Source organism: Chlamydotis macqueenii, chromosome 8, assembly GCF_036417535.1.
Source record: "Chlamydotis macqueenii isolate bChlMac1 chromosome 8, bChlMac1.mat, whole genome shotgun sequence".
Classification (NCBI taxonomy): domain Eukaryota; kingdom Metazoa; phylum Chordata; class Aves; order Otidiformes; family Otididae; genus Chlamydotis; species Chlamydotis macqueenii.
Window position 1 is genome coordinate 28,395,223 of NC_141563.1, and position 22,039 is coordinate 28,417,261.

General features: G+C 57.1%; 2 protein-coding genes across 2 annotated transcripts; one reads left to right on the top strand and one right to left on the bottom strand.

Annotated features, from left to right (window-relative positions):
- Window positions 1-520: 520 nt before the first annotated feature.
- On the bottom strand, window positions 521-14,781 carry POMGNT1 (protein O-linked mannose N-acetylglucosaminyltransferase 1 (beta 1,2-)). Its single transcript, XM_086753108.1, has 22 exons — window positions 14,638-14,781; window positions 13,590-13,784; window positions 12,244-12,352; window positions 11,726-11,841; window positions 11,369-11,434; window positions 10,814-10,927; window positions 10,019-10,136; window positions 9,622-9,720; window positions 8,986-9,113; window positions 8,350-8,420; window positions 7,983-8,058; window positions 6,683-6,766; window positions 6,509-6,550; window positions 6,233-6,291; window positions 5,671-5,743; window positions 5,241-5,369; window positions 4,803-4,928; window positions 4,583-4,647; window positions 4,151-4,195; window positions 3,848-3,983; window positions 3,230-3,339; window positions 521-2,939 (listed from the first exon to the last, which is right to left on the bottom strand). Exons 2-22 carry the CDS (start codon window positions 13,698-13,700, stop codon window positions 2,837-2,839), a joined length of 1,980 nt encoding a protein of 659 aa, XP_086609234.1. The 5' UTR covers window positions 13,701-13,784; window positions 14,638-14,781; the 3' UTR covers window positions 521-2,836.
- A 165-nt stretch (window positions 14,782-14,946) lies between these two features.
- LURAP1 (leucine rich adaptor protein 1) lies at window positions 14,947-21,038 on the top strand. Its single transcript, XM_086753109.1, has 2 exons — window positions 14,947-15,182; window positions 18,529-21,038. The coding sequence occupies exons 1-2, from the start codon at window positions 14,982-14,984 to the stop codon at window positions 19,210-19,212; spliced, it is 885 nt and encodes a 294-aa protein (XP_086609235.1). The 5' UTR covers window positions 14,947-14,981; the 3' UTR covers window positions 19,213-21,038.
- Window positions 21,039-22,039: the final 1,001 nt, after the last annotated feature.

Sequence of the window (22,039 nt, forward strand, 5' to 3'; positions counted from 1 at the left end):
TGAGGCCAGAAACACAGCCCAGGCTCATTGCGGGGCTCAGCCTGCTTGACGGCAAGGTGCAAGCGTTGCTCGCTGCCCCTCACCCCAGTGCGAGCAGCTGCTTCACCCTGCTGACCCCCAAGGGACACCAAGCCAGGAACTGAGTGCCATGAATCTGTATTTCTCAGGGGACGGTGGCTGGAGAGGTGCCACAGGGAGCATGGGAGCTGGTTACGCCAAAAGTCTCCAGGCAGCTGGTCAGACTTTCCGTTACTGAACTGAAGATAAAAGTGATAAAGAGGAGGAAACAGCTCACACACTTGTGCATGCCGCTCTGGCACTGCTCAGCACAGCTTGGAGGACCTCTGCTGGCACAGGAGCCACAGGGCAAGGCCCCAGGGCTACTGTTAGCCCACAGCTAGCCCTGCAGTGCATAGGGGAGACACCAGAGGACAAGGGTTTGTCCTTTCCAGGCAGGTGGCCAGAACCAGGGACCCCAGCCCTGGGCCAGGTACGAAGCCAGCTATGAAACACACAAGGCTCAACAGCTTTTGCAGTGTTTACTCTTGAAAAAATAATTCGATTCAGAAAGCAGCAAGCCCTGGGTGCCCACACACCCAGCCCTACCACAGCTGCTGCCCTGGAGTCTTGCTGGAGGAATGGGGAGGGATAGAGAACAGCACCCAGCTGGCCCCTCGCACTGTGTGGAGAGCGGGGAGCTTGAAGCCCATGGGTTAAATCCTGCTGTGGCTGAGAGCAGGGAGCCACAGCTCCCTGGTCACTACAGGGCAGACAGCAGAGAGGGGAAGTTGTGTTTAGCCATTCCCTATCCACAGGACCACCTTCTCCAGCCCCACCAGGAACTAGGAGGAAACCAAGCCTGAGCCCTGCCTGAAAAGAAGGGAAAGAGGGTGAATTTAGTTTCAGGGAGACAGGAAACTCGGCCTTGGGAATGGAGATGGCAAGGAAAGAGCATCGTGGCAGAAAGTTGTGGAGGTTTTTCCAATGCAGCAGAAGAAACAGAGTCCCTTTCCCATTGCACTGAAAGAACCTGCTTTACCCTGAGGACCAGCGCAGAGGCTGCCTGCCCACTGGCTGCCAGAGCAGAGTCCCAGCAAAGGGCAGCGCTGGGGGTGGCAGAGGGCAGGGCTGAACTCAAGCCCATACCACAGCCTCAGGGGTGCCACTCTGCACCCTCTTGTTCCCCTCCTGCATCTGTCCCATCCCTGCTGCTGGGACGGATACGCAAGGGATGGTGAGGGTCAGATGCCCAAGTTCACAAATATGCCTACACGGGGCAAGGGAGGAAGGAGAGGAACAAAGGACAAGAGACAAACCTCTCCCAACTGCCACTGTTCACACTGCGGGCGGCCAGCTCTCCATGCTGCTTTCCTGCTATCCTCCCCTTCCCACAAGCAATAAATAAATAAGTTAGTGTAGTGTAGACCCCGATGCTCAGTTCACAGTGAGAAAACAAAGGGGAAGAGCTCCCAAAACCACAGGGAAAGGGCTGAGCAGCAAATCCTCCTCCAAGGGCAAGCCAGAGCATAGTATCTCTGCCTGAAGCTGGGGAACCTGGGAGAGAACAGATCTCTTGCTGCATGGATGAGACAGAGATGTGCTTTGAGGAAGGGGACCAGGACTGCCCCCAGAGAGGGGTGGACATTAGTACCAAGTGGCTGGGGGTGGGAGGGGGCCCTGGAGTCTTTCCTAAGGCATGGGAGGGGGGATGGGGACCCCCTCTCTCCATGAGGGGTGTATCACAGCAGGAGAGCCAGGCTGTCCATCCCGGCTCAGCTCACAGCTTCCCTGGTAGCATCGTACCATGGTAAGGGTGAAGATTCAGGAGAGCAAACCTCCTCTGCCTTCAGCAAGAGCTGGGGGTACCTGGCCAGGGAGAAGGGAGAAACAGGGTATAGTACCACAGGCAAGGACCACACCAGAGCGTAGCATCTCTCACTCCAGAGGACCTTGGTTCATCCTGCTCCTGCAGCCAGGGCAAATGCCCGCTGGCTCGCTCTGCAAGGCACTTTCACTCCCCACGGCTGCTCCCCACAGAGAAGGTGGGTGAGGACGGTTTGAGGTGCAGCACACAGCCTAGTCCGCTTCCATCTACAGTCATCTCCAGCTCCCAGAACTGCAGGGAAAGGAAAGGGGTGTCTGACCACCCTCATGCTGGCTATGGGGTGTCCCCTACATGTCCACAGCAAGTTCAGCTCCTCTTCAGCATTCCCTTTTGCCTATGAGCTGGGCTGCACCAGTCGCTGCAGCCCAAGATGCGAAGCTGGTGTGCAGGGAGATGTCCAGTCCAGCCCAGCACAGTCTTCAAGATGCATCCATTGTGCAGGAGATAGAAGAGATGCTGGAAGATCCCCTCTTCACCACCGCGTTCACCACTGGGCACGGAGCCAGACAGGCAAGAGTTAATAAATAACACCTAGCCAGTAGGCTGCAGCACTTTTCCATGAGCATGCTGCCTTCTCAGGGCTTGAGGGCCAAAAAGGGAAGCAGAGTATTTCTCGAGGCCTCCTCGAGGTCCTCTCTAGCCCCTAACTGAGCATCTCCTTCCTCCAGCCTTGCCCAGCCACGGGACAAGAGAAGCAGCGTTAGTAAAGAGTCTGTGTTAAAAAAAAACGTTCCTGGGATGAGGGGTGGCGTATCTGCAGGGAAGGACCCTGTCCCATGCAAGGGAGAGGGAGACCACAACAGGAGGTTGGAGAGAGCCCAAGATCTGTTTTGCAGCCTGAAATGGGAGTCCATGTCCAGTCACCGGCCTCTGAGAGCTGCTGCCAACTCTGTCTGTGCACCATGCGGTTCTCTGTCTTCCCCGCTCCCCTTTGCTTCCCAGCTGCCAGTCTCACGTCTGCTCTGCTGCAGCAACTGCTGGCACTGCCACCGCCCCCTCCTCCTTGGCAGGGGGCTCCATGTAGATCGGAGCCACTGATGACGGCTTCTTGGCCCTGGAGGTGAGAAGGCTGGATGGGAGCAGGCAGAGGTGGTGGTCTCCTTCAGGGCCCCAACTCCCAACAGCACCACCTGCCTCCCTGGCGTGATCTCCTTCCCACTGGTACATTCTCCAGCCCTGGGAATGTATCCTGTCCTCCCTCCCACCACAATGATTCAGAAGAGGGGTGGTATGGCCCAGGACTGAGCTGGGACAGAAGTGGATGATGCAGTGTCCCAGGCAGGGGACAGTGCCATGAGGATGGCAGGTGCTGGATTACCAGGTTCCTGTGCCCCTGATACTCACGAGTAGGGGGAGGCAGGGACCCCCACCACGAGGAAGTGGTTCTTCTTGCGGAAGAGGCGCCACAGCCCCTTGTGGTTCCCGCGGACGTCCAGGTCCCAGATGTGGAGGCACTAGGATAGTGGGGAGGGAGGAAGAGGCATCAGAGCCTGGGGACAGACATCACGAACGGGTGTCCCACAATAAGGGAAGAGCGACCACCCTGCCACCCCTGAGACACAGCAGAGATGGCTGCACCCCTTCATTGGGGTGGTGCAGGGAAGCGCCCCTCCAGCCACCATCAGGGAGTGGAGAGGGGGATCCTGCTCCCATCCCTGCCTCAGGACAGCAGGTTTGACCATCACCTCCAGGCAAGCGATGGAAACTACCAGACAAGCTCAGGCCCTGGGCTCCCACACAGGGAGGTCATAAGACTTATCTTCTCCACTGAGTCAAGGATCTGTCCTGGATGACCCAGTACCTTCTGTAAACACCAAGAGCTTTAACATCACCCAAGGACAGCAAGAATCCTTTCGCCGAGCTGTGTTCATGCCATGGGCAAAGCCAAGAACAGCAGCAAGATGTTTCCCAACAATGCTGAGATCAGTGAAGGGTGAGGATGGGCTATGTCAGGGGCCGCACCTTGGCAAGCTGTGTCCAGGTGGTGAAATCTGCTTCCTGCTCCATCCTGATGAACATGACATACACCCTGCCCTCGGTGTCAGGCACAAAGGAGTCCTCACAGGGGTTCTTACTGTGGTCCAAGACCTCAGCTTCACTGGAGAAACAGAACAGGGAGTGAAGGGAGATCCCACCTCCTCCCTATTCCCACTTCAGACACGAAAGCCGTGGCTGGGGTTGCCAGAACCACCTCCACCCTTTCTTCTGTCCTGGTTGGTTCACCCAGTGTGCCCCATGGTCTCCCAACCTTCTGCAGGCACTCACCCCAGGAGCCGGTGAATTTCAGTCTCGTAGGCATCCTTCCTCAAGCTGTTGGAGGAGAAGAGAGCATAAAGATCAGGGCAGAGTCAGACAGTTTGATTAGCAGGGAACATCCCAAGATGATCCAAATTTAAGACTGATCCAGTTATGACACTAAAAGGCAGGTTGGAGCCAACGGATGGAGAGCAGCGACTACCATGCATCCCGGAGGATGTGGCAGCAAAACGTGACCCTTCAACATGTACACCAGGAGCAAAAAGCAGCTGAACCCAACCTCACAAAAACCACTGCAAGGATTACCCAGTGGAGGCCGGTGTGCTGGGGCTGGAGGTTATGGCTGTTGTTCCAGAATGAAGGGAGACGCCTCCATCACAAGGGGACACGGGTCAGGTCAAGAAACTGTTTCATCTAGATCTCATTCTGAACAGCACTCACCTCTCCACATTTTTAAGCTGGACATTCGGAACTGTGTTGAACTTGTGCTTCTTGAAATAGGCTTCCTGGGAGGGAGAGAGAGGGGAGGGAAAGCAAATGGAGTTCAGTCAGGGGTCAGCAGTACTTGGAGGTCACCTCAAGCATCCCTGCTACCTGGAAAGGCGGCAAAGTCAGAGCTCAGCACCAGGATGGGACTTGAAGGTTGAGGGAGGTCACTCACGTGAAAGTAGCCGTTCATGTTGAGCCCCACGATGCCGAAGTGGTAGGAGCGCGAGATGTCAGGGATAATGCACTCCCGGCCCTTCCGCTGCTCAGGCATCCGCATCCACATGTCCCAGTCCCAGAGCTGGGGAGGGGAAACTGCCACTCACACTCAGGTCTGGGGACATGATTTGGTAGCGTGGCCATCCAGAGACCTTTCTGGCTGCCCACACTGGCTCTAGCCTCTTCGGCCCTAGCCTGCCTGGGCTGTTCCCGCCAGCTCTGTGGCTGGTTATGTAGTCCTCACATTACTGTCTGTCCCAAATCCATTCTGCTTTGGCATCCTTCCCAGCTGAAGCTCAGGGAGAGCCAGGGCCCCTCCAAGAGCTGTACCCACAGGGACTGCTGATAGGCAGAGATGGGGGTGCAGAAGACAGGGTCCTTCTAGGGTACTCACCTTCTCAGGGGTCGGCCACTTTGGCTCCAGCTCGTCCTTGTACAGGCTCTTCCGGAGCACCCAGCCCAGGCCTGGCATGGTCTCCACACGGTACAGGAGCGAGGGGTCCTCAGCTGTGTGCTCATAGCCCTGCAATGTCACGGGGAGCATTCAGCACCCTGAATGCAGCCCTACCTCACCCAAAAAAGGAAGCAACTTGCTCCACTGATCCTCTCAGCATGGGGAGCAGGGGACAGCCACTGGGAAGCACATGGAGGGAAAGGAGAGTCATTTTCAGGGACACTTCTGAACAGTCCAGGCCTGGGGAGACAGACCCACTTCAGGTAGTGGGGGGCACACTCTGTTTTAAAGATGGAACTTGGACCCCAGCCTGAAACAGGAACAACACAGGGTAGACATGTCCCTGCTCCACCATCCTTCCCTGACCCACCTGGTCGTTCCAAGCCGAGATGCAGTACAAGCTCTCATCCTCTTCCAGAAGGTGTATCGACTGGCTCAGAAAGCTGAGGAAAGAGTTGCCCAGTCAAACATCCTTCCCTCAGGCAAACCAAGGCAAGTTCTCCACCAAGGGACAAGCCACCCCAACTGTTGGGACTGTTGAACCCATCTCTGAGGCTGAAATAGCTGATGCTGGTGTGAGATCAGGGGAGGAGCACCCAAACAGCATTGTCTTGTACTCCATCAGAGCCTCTCCTCCTTAAGAAGAAACAGTAGCCCTGTCCTCTTGCTACGGGGCAGCCCCAACCATATGTGTACAGAATGGACCAGCATCCCCAAAAAAGCAAACCAGGAAGCGATCCTAGACCCTGAAGTCACCCTGCACTGAGTGCCAGGACTGTGGACTCAAGACTATCTGCAGGGAGAGCTCAGTTATGGCTGTTGCCTGGGGACTGCTCAGCCTTGGACAGGTGAGCTACAGCATGGCAGGGATCTGGCCTCTCCTGAGCAGCTTCTAGGAAATGCCTCACGCAAAGAGGGACTCACAGCTTTACCTGAAGAAGTCAACAGAAATGTCAAGGTCTTCCTCCAGAACCACAGCAAATTTAGCATCCTACAGGGCAAGGAGAATGTCAGAAGGATAGAGAGGAACAGGACAGAATAGAGACACCCAGCAGTGCTCCCTGCCTGTGCTATTTCCTGTCCCAGAGGAATGATTCCAGCTCCTCTTAGAAGGGGATCACAGATGCCACTCTCCCAGGGAAACCCTGCACTGTCTTGCTCCCATGGGTCGAGCACCTAGACAAGACACAGGCAGAGGTCCCACTCACCGGGAACAGGTTGAAGGTTGCAGTCAGACTGGCTTTGTAGTGCTACAAGAAAAGACAGATGGTTGCCTGTGTTAGCACCAACCTGGCACAGATGCGGGGCTAAACCTGCCTTCCTTGAATGCTACCCCAGATGCCAGGAAATAACTCTGCCAAGATTTGGGAAAGGTCTCTCACCTGGGAAACTCTGGCATTTTTAATGCTGATGGGAGTGTGCTGGATTCCTGACAGGCCAAACAGCTCCACAACATCCATTGGCTCCTGCAATGGAAAGGTACAAAGCTCATCAAATGTGTCATCTGGACACATTCTCCCCACCCCTCCGCCAGTGCCAGCTCGCTGGGACAACAAGAATATGCCTGTGGGATCCCCTGTATGTGGCTGTTCTCTTAGGGGCAAGTGAGGCTCAAAATGATGCTGTGCTGTAGACCCAGGGGAACTCGTCGAACAGCAAGGAACTTGTCAAACCCTCTTGGTCCTTCAGGCCTTACATATCACCATGAGTTTCTGTTAGCCCTGCTAGTTTGCAGACTCAAAGTCCTATTAAAGAATATCTGAGAGGCCCCAAATTCCCAGTCCCCCACTGACAGTGCAGAAAAAAAACCAGGTATACCTAGGAACACCTACTAGCTGCTTAATATCAAGACCACAATCAATTTTATTTTCTCTTACACGGCCAAGAAAGGTGACCTCTCTGACCAAGCACATCTGCACTGGGGTCAGGAGTAATCCACATTTGGGCTGACATATCTCTGCCCCAAGACGGCCTCAGCTCCCAGCCACAAAAGAGAGAAGGAGCTCCCACTGCACCAACCATTCCTCCTTTCCCTGGTATCCACCATGGCAGCAGGAGCATCCAGGCTGCCCCCTCGTAGCTGAGGGAGGCTGCATCAGTTGCCATGGCAATGGATGCTGCTATCTTTAACCACTCTGATGTGCTGCAGTAAGAGCCTGCATAAACAAGCCAGATCCCCCAGCCCCACAATTCAGCAGCAGTGAGAGAGGCCTGCAAAGAAACAAGCCTGTTCCCTTCCCTGTCTCCATCACAAAGCAACCAGACAATGCCTCATGGGCTGCTACAGAGATGAGGGCTAGCAAGCTCCTGAGACCTACTAAGACCCCACATGCCTGTCCTGGAGCACATCCTGCTGCCAGAGAGCCAGGGCTTGCAGTGGGATTCTCCAGGGCTTTATAAGGTTGAGCTGGTAGGAAGGTCTTTGCTCTCTAAAGGGCCAGTCCTCCTCTACCTGGCCTCAGCTTTCATAAGCCTTGTGAAAACAGACCATTGTGGGTCTTTTCACCTCTTACTGAGAGCGGAGCTGGACAGGCAGTGTTACACCCAGACCCTACTCAAAGGGCTGGCAATACTCATCAAGCAAGAAAAGGGGATGGGGAGACCCCAGCGTGGGCCAGTACCACGTACTCTCAGCTGGGGGACCAAAGACCTGGTTACAAGGACCTCTGGGAGTGCTCTCACCTCGTAGTACCCATCGATGAAGACTGTGATCATCTGTGGATTGACACCCTGCGCCGACAGCAAGGAGCGTAGCATCCTGGGGAGAGATTGAGGGGCCTGAGTGCAGCACAGCCCTGGTGAGCCCAGGCCATTCAGCACAGGCGTATGGATCCCTTGGGGTGGTGGACAGTCTGCATGATTAGAGAAGAGGACCTGCTACTCCCAGGCTCTTCCCTTTCCTATGGGCAAGGACCCTGGGAGCTGTCCCAGCAGGTCTGCCCACACTGCTCATGCAACCCCAGGAGGAGGCTGGATGAAGGGGAGGCCCTGGGCCATGCTTGGTCTTGTGGCACAGAGCAGAGAAGCCGTGTGCCCTGGAAGTGCTTACCTGTACAGGTAGTTGGGGCGGTTCCCTGCAATAACAGCTACAGGCACATCAAAGACTTTATTGTCTTTGAGCTGGAAGAGAACAATGTGTGTGAGTGGGGCTGAGGGAGGTCATGCCAACCTAAATGATTCTACGTCCCTGAGAACAGGATCTAAGGGGAGGGCATCAGCCCCATTGTTAAGATGCAGAGCTGCACAGTCCTACCCCTCGGCTCAGGACTGCATCGACCAACCAGGACTCCACTCAGCACTGCTGGAGACCCTGCCAGCTTCCCTCCTTCACACCACCTCAGATCCAGCTCCCAAATCTCAACTTGCATTCACATAAAGACCTTTGTCCAAACCCTTCAGCACTGTTCTCCAAACGTAAGCTCTGCTGCTTACACTGATGTTCCTAGAGCCATGGTAACATGGCAGCTCAGGGCAGCCACAGGGCAAGGTAACTCCCCTTTCCCAGCATGACCTGACCACACGTATTCACCTTACCTTTGCTGATGCTAAGAGCTTGCCAAGGGGCAGTTTGCACCACCCAGCTGGTGCTCAAGGACAGGGCTCTGCATCTGAGCTGCAAACACACCTAGTCCAGCCCAGCCCTCCCTCTTGGACCCTTCCCTGAATACTCTGCCCCTGCACTCACGGGATCAGGGTTGAACTCGATGGGTGTGGGATCTTTGCAGCTGCAAACGCTGCCGTAACCTTCTACTTTGCTGCAGAACCTCTTCCGGCGGCGGTTCAGCTCTGTGTCAGGCCAATGGCACTCAGCCTCTGGAGGCACCAAGAAGGAAAAACAGACTGCTCATTCCCATGGCCTCACCTTCCGTGCTGCAGGCTGCACTGCCACATGGACAGCTCTCCCTGGGCTCAGCCATCACCAAGCCAGTCCTTATTACTACGAACAAACAGCACTTCCGGATGCCGGATATAACCACAGGAGCCATTCAGAAACCATCCCCACCATATGGCCACTCTGAGCAGCAATGGGCCATGTTCAAGGCCAACAGTCAGAAAAGACTGGATCAAGCCAGGTTTGGGAAGGTGACAAATGGCCAGACCACATCGCCACTCTTCTCAACAACCATGCATGGAATTGCCATAGATGCAGGAAGGAGAGAAGCTGGCCCCATTTTAAAAGTTACCATCCCCATCTCAACAGCCCTAAATCCATCCTGGGATGTTGCTAACAGACCCATGGCTTTGACTCAAAAACATCAAGAGCAGCAGGCAGATATCTCTCAGAGATACCCGGCACCACAGAGCAGATCTTACTTCCTACCTTCCACAGATGTCAGATGAACTTCTGTCTTCAGCAGTACAGGGTCACCCCATGTTGAGAGGGCAGGCGACTTGGCATGTTTCTCCCCATATACTTCCCCTGCAGCAGGGACAGAGGGTCAGGACTGTCTGGAAGGGCCCGTCCCCACTGCGTCAAGGCACGACCAGGGCCTGTAGCTCAGGGTGGCAGCTTGGCATCTTTTCCCATTAGCCTCTGGCAGGCTGCTGAAGGTACATGCTCTGCCCCCATCCCCCCCAGGAACAGAGTTGCCACTCTCTGTGACTTGTTCCCTATTCACACAGTGCGCTGGGGATGGGCTGGGTTTGTCTTCACCTGGCTCCTCCCAAAAAAAAAAAAAACACGCCATGAACTCTCTCCCACCCTGTGCAAGACTCACCTCCCTTCTTCCCCACAAAGGTCCACATGTCTCTCCAGCTCAGGAAGGGTGCAACTTGGCTCCCCAGACTTTTTAGGACATTTTTGGCTGTGTCCTTTAGGTGAAAGGAGCCTTCATCCTGAAACAAAACACAACTCTGCAGCTGAGGTCTGGCTTCTAACGCAGACAAGGAAAGCCTCCCATCAATATCAAAAGGGTACAGGGCCCACTCCTACCCTTGAATCAGTTGAGCCAGAAACCTTCAAGAGCAGGTTTCCTAAGGTCTCTGTGCCACTAAACCTGGTGGTGGCTTCATTGTGACCCATTGGGAAGTCAGAGGAGTCACAGACTCCTGTTTCCTTGAGACCAAATTGTTCTCAAGCAGGACTGTGTGTTCAGCAACACTTCACACAGATAAACCTGAAACCCTGAAAGCAGTACAGTGCTTCTTGCATAGCAGCCCAGAGCCAGCACAGTTCACAGTGCCCCCTGCAGAGCCTGGAACTGGGACGCAGAAGGCTCCTACCACATCCTTATATTTCCTCATGTCCATTCTCCACCTAACCTCTTGTTTATTGCTGCAGGCTCTGACACATCTGCTTTTTGCTCTCCTGTCTTGCTGGGCACATAGCAGTAACTGTAGTAACAAGGAGGAGAGAGAGGACAAGGCAGGCGACCCAGCCAGGGAGGCGTAGCCCAGTGGGGTTGCGATGCTTAGCCCTGGGAATGCCTGATGACATTCAGGAGGCAATTGCCCGGTCAAGCTTTAAGGCGTCCTGTCTCAAGACTTTTTCTTTTGACACTAAGGTCACATACCTTAATGGTGAAGATCAGGATCCGGCCCCGGGCAACCATGTTGAGGAAAAGTACCATGGCTTCATCTTCATGGGGAGAATAGGTGTCAAAGACCCTCTTGGCCATCACATGACCCTGTTGGTATTCAAACGTCAGAGGCATCTTAAACGCTATATGGCCAGGACACACAGAATTATGGAAATCTGTCCTGGAAGCCTCAGTCCCTCAACAACATGATGAGTGACTTTTCTGGTATGCCAGGGAGTTAGCTCCCAGGCAAATTCAGCCCTTGGGCCTTCATACACAACTTGAAGTGCATTGAGCACACAATATGACAGCATCTCACAACCTCACAACTCCTCTCCTGCCTGCTCCCCGAGGACAGCTAGGCAAGCACAAGAGAAACACAACAGGGACCCCATGGGTGACCACATTGTGCTCTGGAAACCACAGGGAAACAAGCATTCAGGGGCTTCTCTCCTGGCTGCCCTTTGCCTCATGTACCCAACAGTTAAAGGGCAAGGACAAACACTGCCCAGAAAGAAAGACAAATGCAGACAGGCAGGGATGCTTTACCGTAGCCTGATTTAAGACGATGACGTGGATCCCTCTTCCCTGCTCCCGGGCCTCATCTTCCAGGACCTGTAAGTAGAGAAACGCTGATAAGAATATGACAAGACCTCTTATTCCTTGCCCATTCAGCACATCAGAGCCCCCAAACAAGGGGCAAGTCTCTCTCCTAGGACATTTTGGCTTTGCGCATGGCAGTGATGGATGCCAGAGTAGAAGACCACACAAGACAACACCTCCACAGTCCTGTCAGCAGGAGAGGGATCCACTCCTGACCTTCTTGCCAGCCAAAGTGCTTGACACTTCACCCATTCAGCTCCATCCATCCACTGCTTACAGGGACAGTCAGTACCCGTCACTTACTGTTGTCTCATCCACAGCCACATACACCTTCGACCGGCTGGAGTACACCTCGACATCCAAGACCTTCTTGTTGCTGACAGGGTGCCTAGCGACCTCTACATTCAGCAGCTCATCATCTGTAGGGGAGAAATGCCCAGTCTCAACCAGCCAAAGCACCCCTGGCTTGTCCCTGCTCAGCACTAGCCCAGTCAAGCCTCCAGGAGGTCATGTCCACAAGGTATCTAAGCTCAGCAAGCCATGGGTCAGAATCTATAGGGGACAGCAGGTAAGGGAAACCCAAAACGGTAACAGGTCTGACCCAAGCTATCCCCACACAGACCTCTGCAGCCAAACGTGCTGAAGCCTTCAGCAGACAGATCAGGAATGGGAACAGTCTTTTCTATTAACTGTTGTTAAATCCACATGCACAGACCTGTCTTTCATACCATAGCTGGTCACAAGTTTGCCCTGATGAAAGAAATTACTTCCCTCCCTCCAGTTTCCTTGTTTTCAAAGAAAAGCAAGATGCTGCCCCTCACCGTAGTCCTGTGCAGACTCCTCTTCCTCCTCATAAGCAGCTCTCCTGGTGTCTAAGATCAGCTTGATGTTCACAATTACGGTTACAAGCAGGAAGAGGACAGCACCTGTCTGCAATGTAGGACGCTTTGCATTAGCAACTTGTAAGTAGCAACCCCAGGATCAGCCCACCTCAGGAGTATGAGCACCTCTCAGGATCTGTGCACAGAAAACTTCTAACTAGGCAAGAACAGAGCCTTGGGCTCACAGTGAGCAACTCCAGCAGCAAGGCCACCTTACCACCCTGCCCAGACCTTCCACCCTGGTCAGTACCGGAGAGGCAGGGAAGCAGCCCTGCAGCCCAGGTGACTAAAGCAAACAAAACAGCACCAAGCAGGACCAGCAGCCAGGTTTAGCAAGACTGGCTCAGTCAGAGCTGCTGAGAGAAGACCAGCTGCTGTAGACTTGGCTACTCCATAGCTGCAGCTATACTTTACATATCTTAAGTTCAAAATTCATCTGTGTTTTCAGCCACAGCAGTATCATGAAAGAGAGAGATGACAGCATACAGGCTCTAGCCCATTACCTCAGCATGATGAGGAACGCCTGCCTGAATGACCAGGCCCGTTCCCAACCCCCGAGCACCCCAGGGGACGCAGGACCAAGCAGCCTCCTTCTCCAGGGAGCCCTCACAAGCCTTCAGGCCCCCAGGCACAAGCAAAACCCTCCCCTACTCCCTCCCACAGAAACCAACTGCCAGATTTCAGCAAGCTCTGCTCATCTCAGGAATGGTGCCTTTTCTGCAGCTTGCTGCCATGGGGCCAAACCCTCCCTGTCCTTACGCCACCAGACACCCGCCAGAACGCCGGCTCCACCGAGGATTAGCTGTTTTACAGCACAAGCAACCAGGCCCGCGGCTTTCCCAGACGCCAGCTGCCTCTGGAGCATGAGATCCCGATACTCGGCACTATTTCCTCTGTCCACCTGTTGTGCCTTATACCAGGCTTGATTTGCAAACCAAAACAGGCAGGCAAAGCCCTGCTGCACTCGGCACAGGTCCAGAACCAGGAAGGAAGGAAATCAGTCAGGTTTCCAGCTGAAAGCCACCCAAGGACACCTGGATAATTGTATCTCCTGCCAGAACTACCCAACAGGTCTATTTGCAGCTAGAAGGAACCGCTAGACATTGCAGACTCCTCCACACATGAGCACGAAATCAGTGGAGGTAGGTTTTGGGGGGAAAAGTTATGCTTGTTAGGTCAACCCAGCACTGCCAAGAGACCCACCTCCATCCACGCAGCTGCTCCATAAGCTCATAAACTCTATAAATTATCCTCCCTAATCCACCACAGGCCTGCGGGTGACTCACCTGGCACAGCTTTCGCAGAGCGCGCTGGTTCATCAGCTTATACTTCCAGGCAAGGTACCAGCTCCGCTTCTTGTGGGGCTTGACGGCAGGGTTGGGTTTCCACTCGTCCATAGTCACAGGGGCCGGCGCAGAGGCAGCCGCGTGGGGCAGGGGTCAGGATGCGCTCTGCTCCACTCTCATTTCCATCGGGGCTCCCTGCCAGGATGGGAAAAGTGCATGGTGAGAGAGGCGAGTGCCTTCAAACCCTCTCCCCAGCAAAGACAGGGCCTGGCACAGAGGGTGGCCGTGAGTGGCACTCATGCATCACAAGCTGAAGCTCCATGGAGCCTCCCCACCTGACAGCACCCCCAGCCCCGCAGGGAGCGATGCAGGAGGCCAGGCTTTGCTGGAGGACTGTAAACTGGGCAACGGGAAGCCCCTGAAGCCACAAGTCAGGGAGCACCTCTGCTCCAAGCTGACACCTTAGCAATACCACTGCAGTGTGGTGGGCCCACTCCCACGAAAAGAAAAGCGACCAAGAGGCATGAGCCAGCGACAGGCCCCAGACCAGCCGGCGTTATGGAGGTGCCACCACCAGCCGTACCAGCCTGTGGGGTCCCTACTGCGGACAACCACCCTCCCCGCTTGCAGCAGCGGAGCTGTGAAGCAGCATCATCCCCACTAGTGGGGACACAGCCAGCCCAGACGTGGGGACCAGCGCTGGGCCACAGCCTTGCTGGAGATCCCGTCACCCCAGCTCCTTCGGGGAAAGAGCCGGCGATACCGGAGGGAGGAGGAGGAGGGTACCGCAGATGGACCCGGGCACTCGAGGGGGTGCGGGAGCCCAGGACCCCAGGGAGGGGTCGCGAAGGGCGCTGGGGGCGGAGGGAGGGGAGAGTCAGGCATGCGAGGGCGGAGGCGGCAAGGAGCGGCGGCGGCAAGGAGCGGCGGCCCTCCCAGAGCAGCGGCGCAGGAGGGGGGGCGGCAGGCCCAGGCGCTTCGGAGAGCCCAGGAATGCCGGGAGCCGGGCGGTGCGGCCCGGAGGGTGAGTGCCGGCCGCGCTACTCACGGTCCGCGCGGCGAGGGGGAGGGGGAGGCGGAGGCTGAGCCTGGGGCGGGCCGGGCCGGGGGCTGGGCCGCGCCCGGCGGTGCCGCCGCCGCCGCCCCGCGAAGCCTCAGCGCCAGCGGGGCCGCGCCGCTTCCGGCGCCGCAGAGACGCCGCGGGGGCGGGGCCGGCACAAGCTCCGCCCCCCCCCGCGCCGCTCTGCGCTCCCTGGCGGACCCCGCTGGTGCGCGGCCGGAACCCGCCGGCAGGTGGAGGCGGAGGGGCGGGGCGAGGGGCGGGGCTTGCGGGCGGGGCGGGGCCGGGGCTCGGGGCCGGGGTGACAGCGCGGCCGCCGCCGCCCCACCCGCATGGAGGGCGGCGGGGAGGCGCTGCCCGCAGACCTGCGGGACCTGGCCGGTAAGGTGGGACGGCGGCCGCCCGCCGGGCTGCTGCGGGGGCTGCGGGCCGAGACCGCCTCCTCACCGCCGGTACCGCCCGTACCGCCGGCACCGGCCCGCGGCGCCCGCCCGCCCCTCGCCGATCGCCTGCGGGCGCTGCGCCTCGAGCTGGTGAGTCCCGCGGCACCGGGGGCACTGCCTGGCCCCCCCGGTAACAGCCACCCTCCCGGGGCAACTGCCCCCGCCCCCGGTAACAGCCCACCTTCCCGGTACCATCCCCGCGCTCTGCCTGCATTTTGGGGACTCCCAGCCCATACCTCCCCTCCCCAGCCTTTCTTTGCCCCTCGGCCCACGCAGCACCCCCCCCCCCCCGCCACCTTGGGGTCCCACCTTCGTCCTGTCCCCCACGCACCCTCCGGGCACTGGCTCCGGCGGGGAGCGGGGTGTCGCGGGGATCCGGATTTCGGGCAGGGACCTTCGCCAAGGGCACGGCGAGTGGTTCAGCCCTGCCCACCCGTGTCCACCTCCCCCACCCCAGCCCCTGCCACGGGTGTCACCCTCTGGGTGACAAGGCACAAGCATCGCCGGGAGCTTTCCCGACCTTCGCTTCCCCTCGGGGCTTCTCCAGTGGCTAGTAAAGGGTTGGGCTCCGCTAGCAGCGAGGACCGTGGGAGTGCTGGTGGCAGCTTTCCCGCCTCCCACTCTTCGTGGAGGGAGCAAATACCGGCGATGCCTGCGCCTCCTGGAAACGTGGCGAGATTGGGCAATGGGTTCAAGTGCTGCTGGGGGAAGGGACTCTTCCCACGCAGAAACACGCAAGCGAGAGGGAATGAGCATCATTTCCATAGGGAAATATGCCGGCATCCCCGCCTGCCACTCGGGGGGGTTGGGGACCGACCCAGCCTGAGCCTTCCGCACCCACGATTTGGCCGGTTCAATATTCCCCATCAGCGTAAAAGCTTTCATCCTCCCTCCGCTCCGGCTTCCAGGCTGCACTCTGACTGGAGGAGAAAGGTCTGTGGGTGCTGGGTTGCTGGGAGAAGGAGGAAGAGGAGGAGGAGGAGGAAGCAGCAGCGGTGGTGTTTGTCCTGCCCAGGTGCAGGCAGAGTCAGATCACGGTCTGCAAGGCCTGGCTTTGGCCAAGCGTTAACTTCGACTCAGAAAAGCTTTTCCTTTCTCTGCCCTGGCTCTTCTCGCCAGCCAGTGAAGAAGTGGGGTCACCTCACACCCAGGACCAACACCCAGGTGCCCAAAATCCAGCACAGGGCTCCCCACTGCGGTCTTCCCATCTCTATGAACAGGAACCAAAATTCCTCTCCCAGCAGCAGAGACCAGCAAAACCAGTGCTCAGAGGAGAAGGTGGCCTGGGAGGGGGCAGTGGGAGGAGAAGACAGTAAATTCCCACTCTCCCCTCCTGATCCCAGGAGGATGTTTTGTCCCTGGGGCTGGATGTCTGGAAGGGAGATGGTGCCTGCAGGTTTCTAATGTGCTGGGTAGGGGAGAGGGACTGTTTCCCCCCGGGGGGATGCTCCCCCTGCCTCTGCCTGCCCCTAGAGAGCACGGGGAGGAGGGCAGCGCTACCCCCAGCTCCGCTGGCCCGTGGGTCCCCCTTTGAACAAAGGAGGGACATTCGTGGATGTGGGGGAGGACAGCATTGCAGGATGTGTGTGGGGAAACAGAGGCACGGAGCAGGGCAGGGGGTCACACCCCAGAACAGGGGTCCGGGTAGGTCTCCTCCGCCCCCTGCCACGCACTCAGGACCGCTGTCATCTTCCTCCCCTCTGGATGCTGCCGCCGCCCTGGGTCCAGATGCCAGCGGGCACCGTGTGGGGAGCACTGTGTGGGCTTTGGGATGGGTATGGGGTTGGCGTGGTGTACCCCTCACCGCATCTGGAGGAATATAAAGAGCAGCTGGACCTTGGTCTCTTCCCGCGCTAGCCTTGCCTTGCTGGAGAAGCGGTTTCTCCGAGTGCAACGGGAGTGGGCAGGCTGGCCTGAAATAGCAGCAAATCGATGGCTGACTCTTTCCAGCAAATGGTATGGAAAGCGGGGAGTGTTTTCCCACCCTCTGCTCGTGGGGTGGCTCCCCTTGCATCTCTGACAGCCACAGTCGCGTGTGGCAGAGAAAAAAGAGGAACCCCCCTGTCAGGGATTCCCATCCTTCCTCCTCCTGCGTCTTCTCCCTGCCAAGGCCAGATGCTTTAGCAGCGTGTGCAAAAAAGTCCATTGTAGGCAGTTTTTGAAATAACTTGCCTAGAAAGGAAGTTTCTGCACTTCGAAGCTGGCTCCTACCCCAATCCGGGCACATCGCTGCTATTTTTTATTTAAATCCAGCTTAGGAGCATGGGGGATTGATGTCGGGTCTCTACACATCTTTGCCCCGATTTTTTTTTCCTGTCCTCTGGACTGAGAGGCCTCACGTGCAGAAACCCTAGCTGGAGTTTTCCCAGGCTCCTTGTTAGGATGCTTTTGTTGCTGTGCTCGCTGTGGGACCGGAGATGGGGGTCTCGAGAGACTGGCAGGTCACTCGTGGGCGGGCGGGTGACTGAGGGCACCGGATACTGGGGACCGGGTGCTGTGCTCAGAAATGATCCCAGGGGATGCGTGGATTTCTGTCACAGCTTGCTGGTGCTGGGGAGAGGGTGTGTTTGTGAATGAGTCTGCAGGCATCCGCAGCTCCCAGGCTGCCCGTACCTGTCCTGCTCCCGCAGTGGGTTTCCCTCCTTCTCCCCCCACTGCCGCCTTATTCCCTTTCCTGGCAAAATATTTGCGTCCCGCGCAGGGGAAATCCAGTGGCTGTCGGCGGCCAGTATCACTCAGACAGGAATGTCTTGGCACGCGGGGCTTTCCGTTAGGAAAACAGATGTTTCTGCAGCAACTGGAGTTTTGCAAAGAGCGATCCCCAGGCTTGGAGGGGCAGGAGTCAGCGAGGCGAGCACTGTGATCCATAATCCCTGTCCCCCTCTGCCATCCTTCTCTGTTTTGAGAGTGATTTGGGTCTCAGGCTCCAAATCCTCCCGTGTCATGTTGTCACCAGGCCCTAGGAGGGGGGAAGTAAATGCATGAAGGTGGCCAGCCAAAACAGCCCAGGGTGGTGCTGATGGTCCAGCCAGTCTGAGCAATGCCCCAGCACGTTCCTGCCTGGTCCCAGCTGCCTCCCAGGGCTTGGGAGATGCTCTGGGCTCAGATCTGCACCCAGTACCTCCAGTTCCTTGCTTACCCCACAGGAGACAGTGACATAAGTGCCTTGGATTTATTTCCCCGAGGGGGCTGGTGGCCAGTGGGTGTGATAAGTGGTTGATCCCCAATGGTTGTGTCCCCAGGTCTTGGACAGGGTCCCCTAGAATGGTTCCCTGCATGGTATTCCCCTACACCGTGCTGTTCATCAAGCAGCTTGGGACACCTGTGGCCACCGCGGTGACACCTCTGTCAGAGCGTGCTGGGCCTCAGGTCCCTCAGCCATCAGGGTGACCTTGGTTCCCCCCCAAAAACCCTGCGCTCTCTGTCTCCCTGCCAGGCTTATCTGCGAGCGGTCGACGTGAAGATCCTGCAGCAGCTGGTGGTGGTGAACGAGGGCATCGAGGCGGTGAAGTGGCTGCTGGAGGAGAGGAGCACGCTGACCAGCCGCTGCAGCAGCCTGGCCAGCAGCCAGTACAGCCTGGTGGAGAGCCAGGCGGCCTCGCGGCGGGGCAGCTGGGACAGCCTGCAGGACCCCAACGACCGGCTGGACAGCATCTCCGTCGGTAGCTACCTGGACACATTGGCCGATGACATGGATGAGTATTCCCAAAACGCTGCCGAAACTGCATCTGCGCCGGGCAGAGCCCTGGTCAGAGCAGAGCAGGACTGGGTCAGGATCGACCCTGAGAGGGGTCTTGCGAAGCAAGAGAAGGGTAAAGCAGAACACGAGTGGCCCCACGTGGACCTCTCCCCACCCGGGCTGCCCCAGGATCACGGCTTTGCTAAGGAGCCTCAGGTGGCCAACGGGTATTTGGGCCAGCAGCCCTCCTCTCTGGAACCAGGCAGAGACCCCAAATTGCCATCGGGGGCTGGGGAGAGGCTGGGGAAGGGGAACCCAGGTGGGAAGGCTCGGAAAGCTGAGGCTGACTTAGAGAACTGCAAACTCAACAGCAAACTGCACCTGGAGTACGATGCCCACTGGCGCTGGCTCCAGTCTCAGGACGATGTGACGTTCTTGTAGCCCACGGCTTCGCCTTCCTGGTCTGACTCTCCCAACTGCCCGCTCTGCTTCACTGTCTTTGCTTGCGAGAGTTGAGGTGGCTGGAGGGGGTGGACGGGCTGCCTTGGTGGTGTTGCACTGCTTCTCTGACACCCCTGTCAGTGTTCAGTGATGCAGCCCTAAGGGACGGGGTGCTTGCCCCATGGCGAATTTCTGGGAGAGGCGGGATGAGGTGGGTCCCCATAAACTTAATCCTTTGCTCTGGGATGGTGCTTGCAGGTGGCTGGTCACTCCTCTGTTGTCCTTGATGTTGGTGGCAGGGAAGAGTTGGTGGGGAAACCTAGGACAACTGGACTCCTGGGACCTCTCCCCTCTAATCCTAGGGGACTCCTGGGACCTCTCCCCTCTAATCCTCAGCCTCCCATCTGCAAAAACTGGGGACCCTTACCCCAAACTGGCTACCCAGAGGGGACAGGAGATGCTCCCACACATTCACAGCTCAGTGACACCAGCATGGGCTGGGGAGTTTTCGTCCATACCCTGTGGAGGAAGGATGTCGATGCAGACTTCCCTTCCTGGTGTGATTACATGAGAAGGGCAAAGCACTGGGTGGGAGATGGAGATCCAGCTCTCCCAGTTTGTTTCTGGACTGTCTCGCAGCTCGGGACCTGGTCCTTCAGAAACTCCAGGACGTGGCAGTGTACAGGCAGCCTGGTAGAGCCTGTGGGACTCAGACTCTGAAAGGCTCATGCTTTCCCCTGATGTAGCATGATGGGGATTGTGGCCAACATTCTCCATCTGTGTGATGAATGGTGCCGGGTCTCTGCCTCCTTGCAGCAACCAGAAACATGAGGTTCCTCTGCTGGAGTGGATTTACAGCGACCCTGCCCTGGAGACATCTTCTCTGTCTTTTTAGCCTTGGCTTCTGCCTGTGCCTTTTACTGTTCACCCCCCATACCTCCCAGCACACCCCTCGCTGGCTTGTAGAGCATGGCTTGCAGCTGGAGCTGCGTGCGAGCTTGGGCAGGACCTGCTGCCTTCGCCAGACGATGCAGGGAAGGACCTGTGTATCCCACAGCATCCTGCTTCAAGGAGATGGGCTTTTCCAGGCATGGTGGACAAGCCTGGAGGATCCTGGCTTCACAACCTGCAGGTGTGTGTCCCTGGCCGAGCGCTGTGATGGCTTTGCTTTCACCACAGTGCTGTCGTTCCCCTGCCTGCGTGGGTCACAGCCTGGGTCTTTCTGTGCTGGGGTGGTGGGAGTGGAGACAGCATCTCCTGAAGTCAATGGGAAGCCAAGGGAGAGGGAAGACCTGGCTGTGGCGATTTCTAGATGCAAGATGTCAGCTGGCTGTGGTTGGGAAAGCAGTTGGGTGCACGACAGGTTCAGCTTTGTGTCTCTGAAGCAGCACCTTCAGCGGAAACCACCCTCTATGCCAAGACCCCCGAGCATCCTCCCTTCCCCTGCAGATCATCAGGGCTTCCCTGGATGGACGTGCAGAGCAGGACAATGTCCAAAATTCCCAGAGATGGCACCTGCTGAGGACTTGGGGAAATCCCAGCAAACTGGGAGTGGGTTGTCCTATGTGAGCATCCCAGCTGCCTGCCCCGGAGCAGCCGTGCTTGGCTTGCTGCCACCTGTGAGCAGCTCCTGGCTCCCTGTGTAGCTCCACCACTGCTGTCGAGCCACCGCACCCCCGAGGTCGGCTGTCCCCCGCTTTCCTTCTACCCTGCATGCAATAAATCAGCTGAGGGTCCCAGGGAGAGATGGGGTAAGTCCTCCAGCGCTGTTAAAATTGTTCTCGATAAAAAAATTGCTGGCTTAATAAATGGTAGCATTTCTCCCAGCCCATGCTGTCGGTGCTTTGCTGAGCTTATGGGTGTTTCTAGGGGGAGGGGAGAAGCTGCCCGCAGGAACACCCTGGAGCCACCAGCAGCTCTGCAGGCAGGGCAGGTTTAGTGATACAGGCACATGTGTCTGGGGATCTGTCCCTTCTCACACCAGGGTGGTGACACCTAAAAATCATGTTTCCTGAAGCAGCTGGGTACATCTGCCAGAAGCGAGGATGCTGGTGAGACTGTATCTTTGGGAGATGGGGCATATGGAGCTCGGCTGCACTACGTCTCCAACTACAAGCAGCAGCTTCACCTTTCCTGCCCCAAATTTCCAAGGAAGATCTTTCTCGGTGTTTGCCAGGCCTCTTAGCCATGCTGGGGTCTCTGCTTCCCTTGTTCTGCAGCTGCAGCCTTGGCTCCTGTGGCCTCCTCCACCCAGGGTTTGCGGGGGCGGGGGGGGGTCTGGGTGTAGGATGGAGAGTTTTCCAGCCCAGCCCGGGGTGGGAACAGCCACATCTCTGATTTCAGGCTGTTGGGATTTGCTTCTGGGTGGGTCCCTTTAAAACCGCTGGAGCCGGTGCTCATGCAAACATCAGCCTTTCCAAAGCAAACGAGAGTGGCTTATCCAGCCCTGCCATCCTGGCCTTAGCATCCGCTCCAGCTCCTGGCTTTGAATCCATGAGCTTTTGCAGATGGAGAGGTGGATGCTGGAGCCGGCGGGACTAGGCAAGATCTCCCCATTTTCTGCTGGGCTGAGGTAAAAAATAAAATAAAATAGAACGAAGAAAAGCTTAGAAACAAAATGCCCAGCCCATTCCTCTTCCAAACCCAGACCCCGGGGGTCAGACAGCTCTGTGTTGCTGCAGATGAGCCTTTGCTGGGACTTCCCTGGGCATGGACTCTTCAGCCTAGCTTACAGGAGCCTGCATTGCCCATAGCCCCAAAATCTGGGTATCCTGCAAATCCCAGTCCTTGGAGCTGGAGGGGTGGATGAGACCTCACAGTTTTTTCT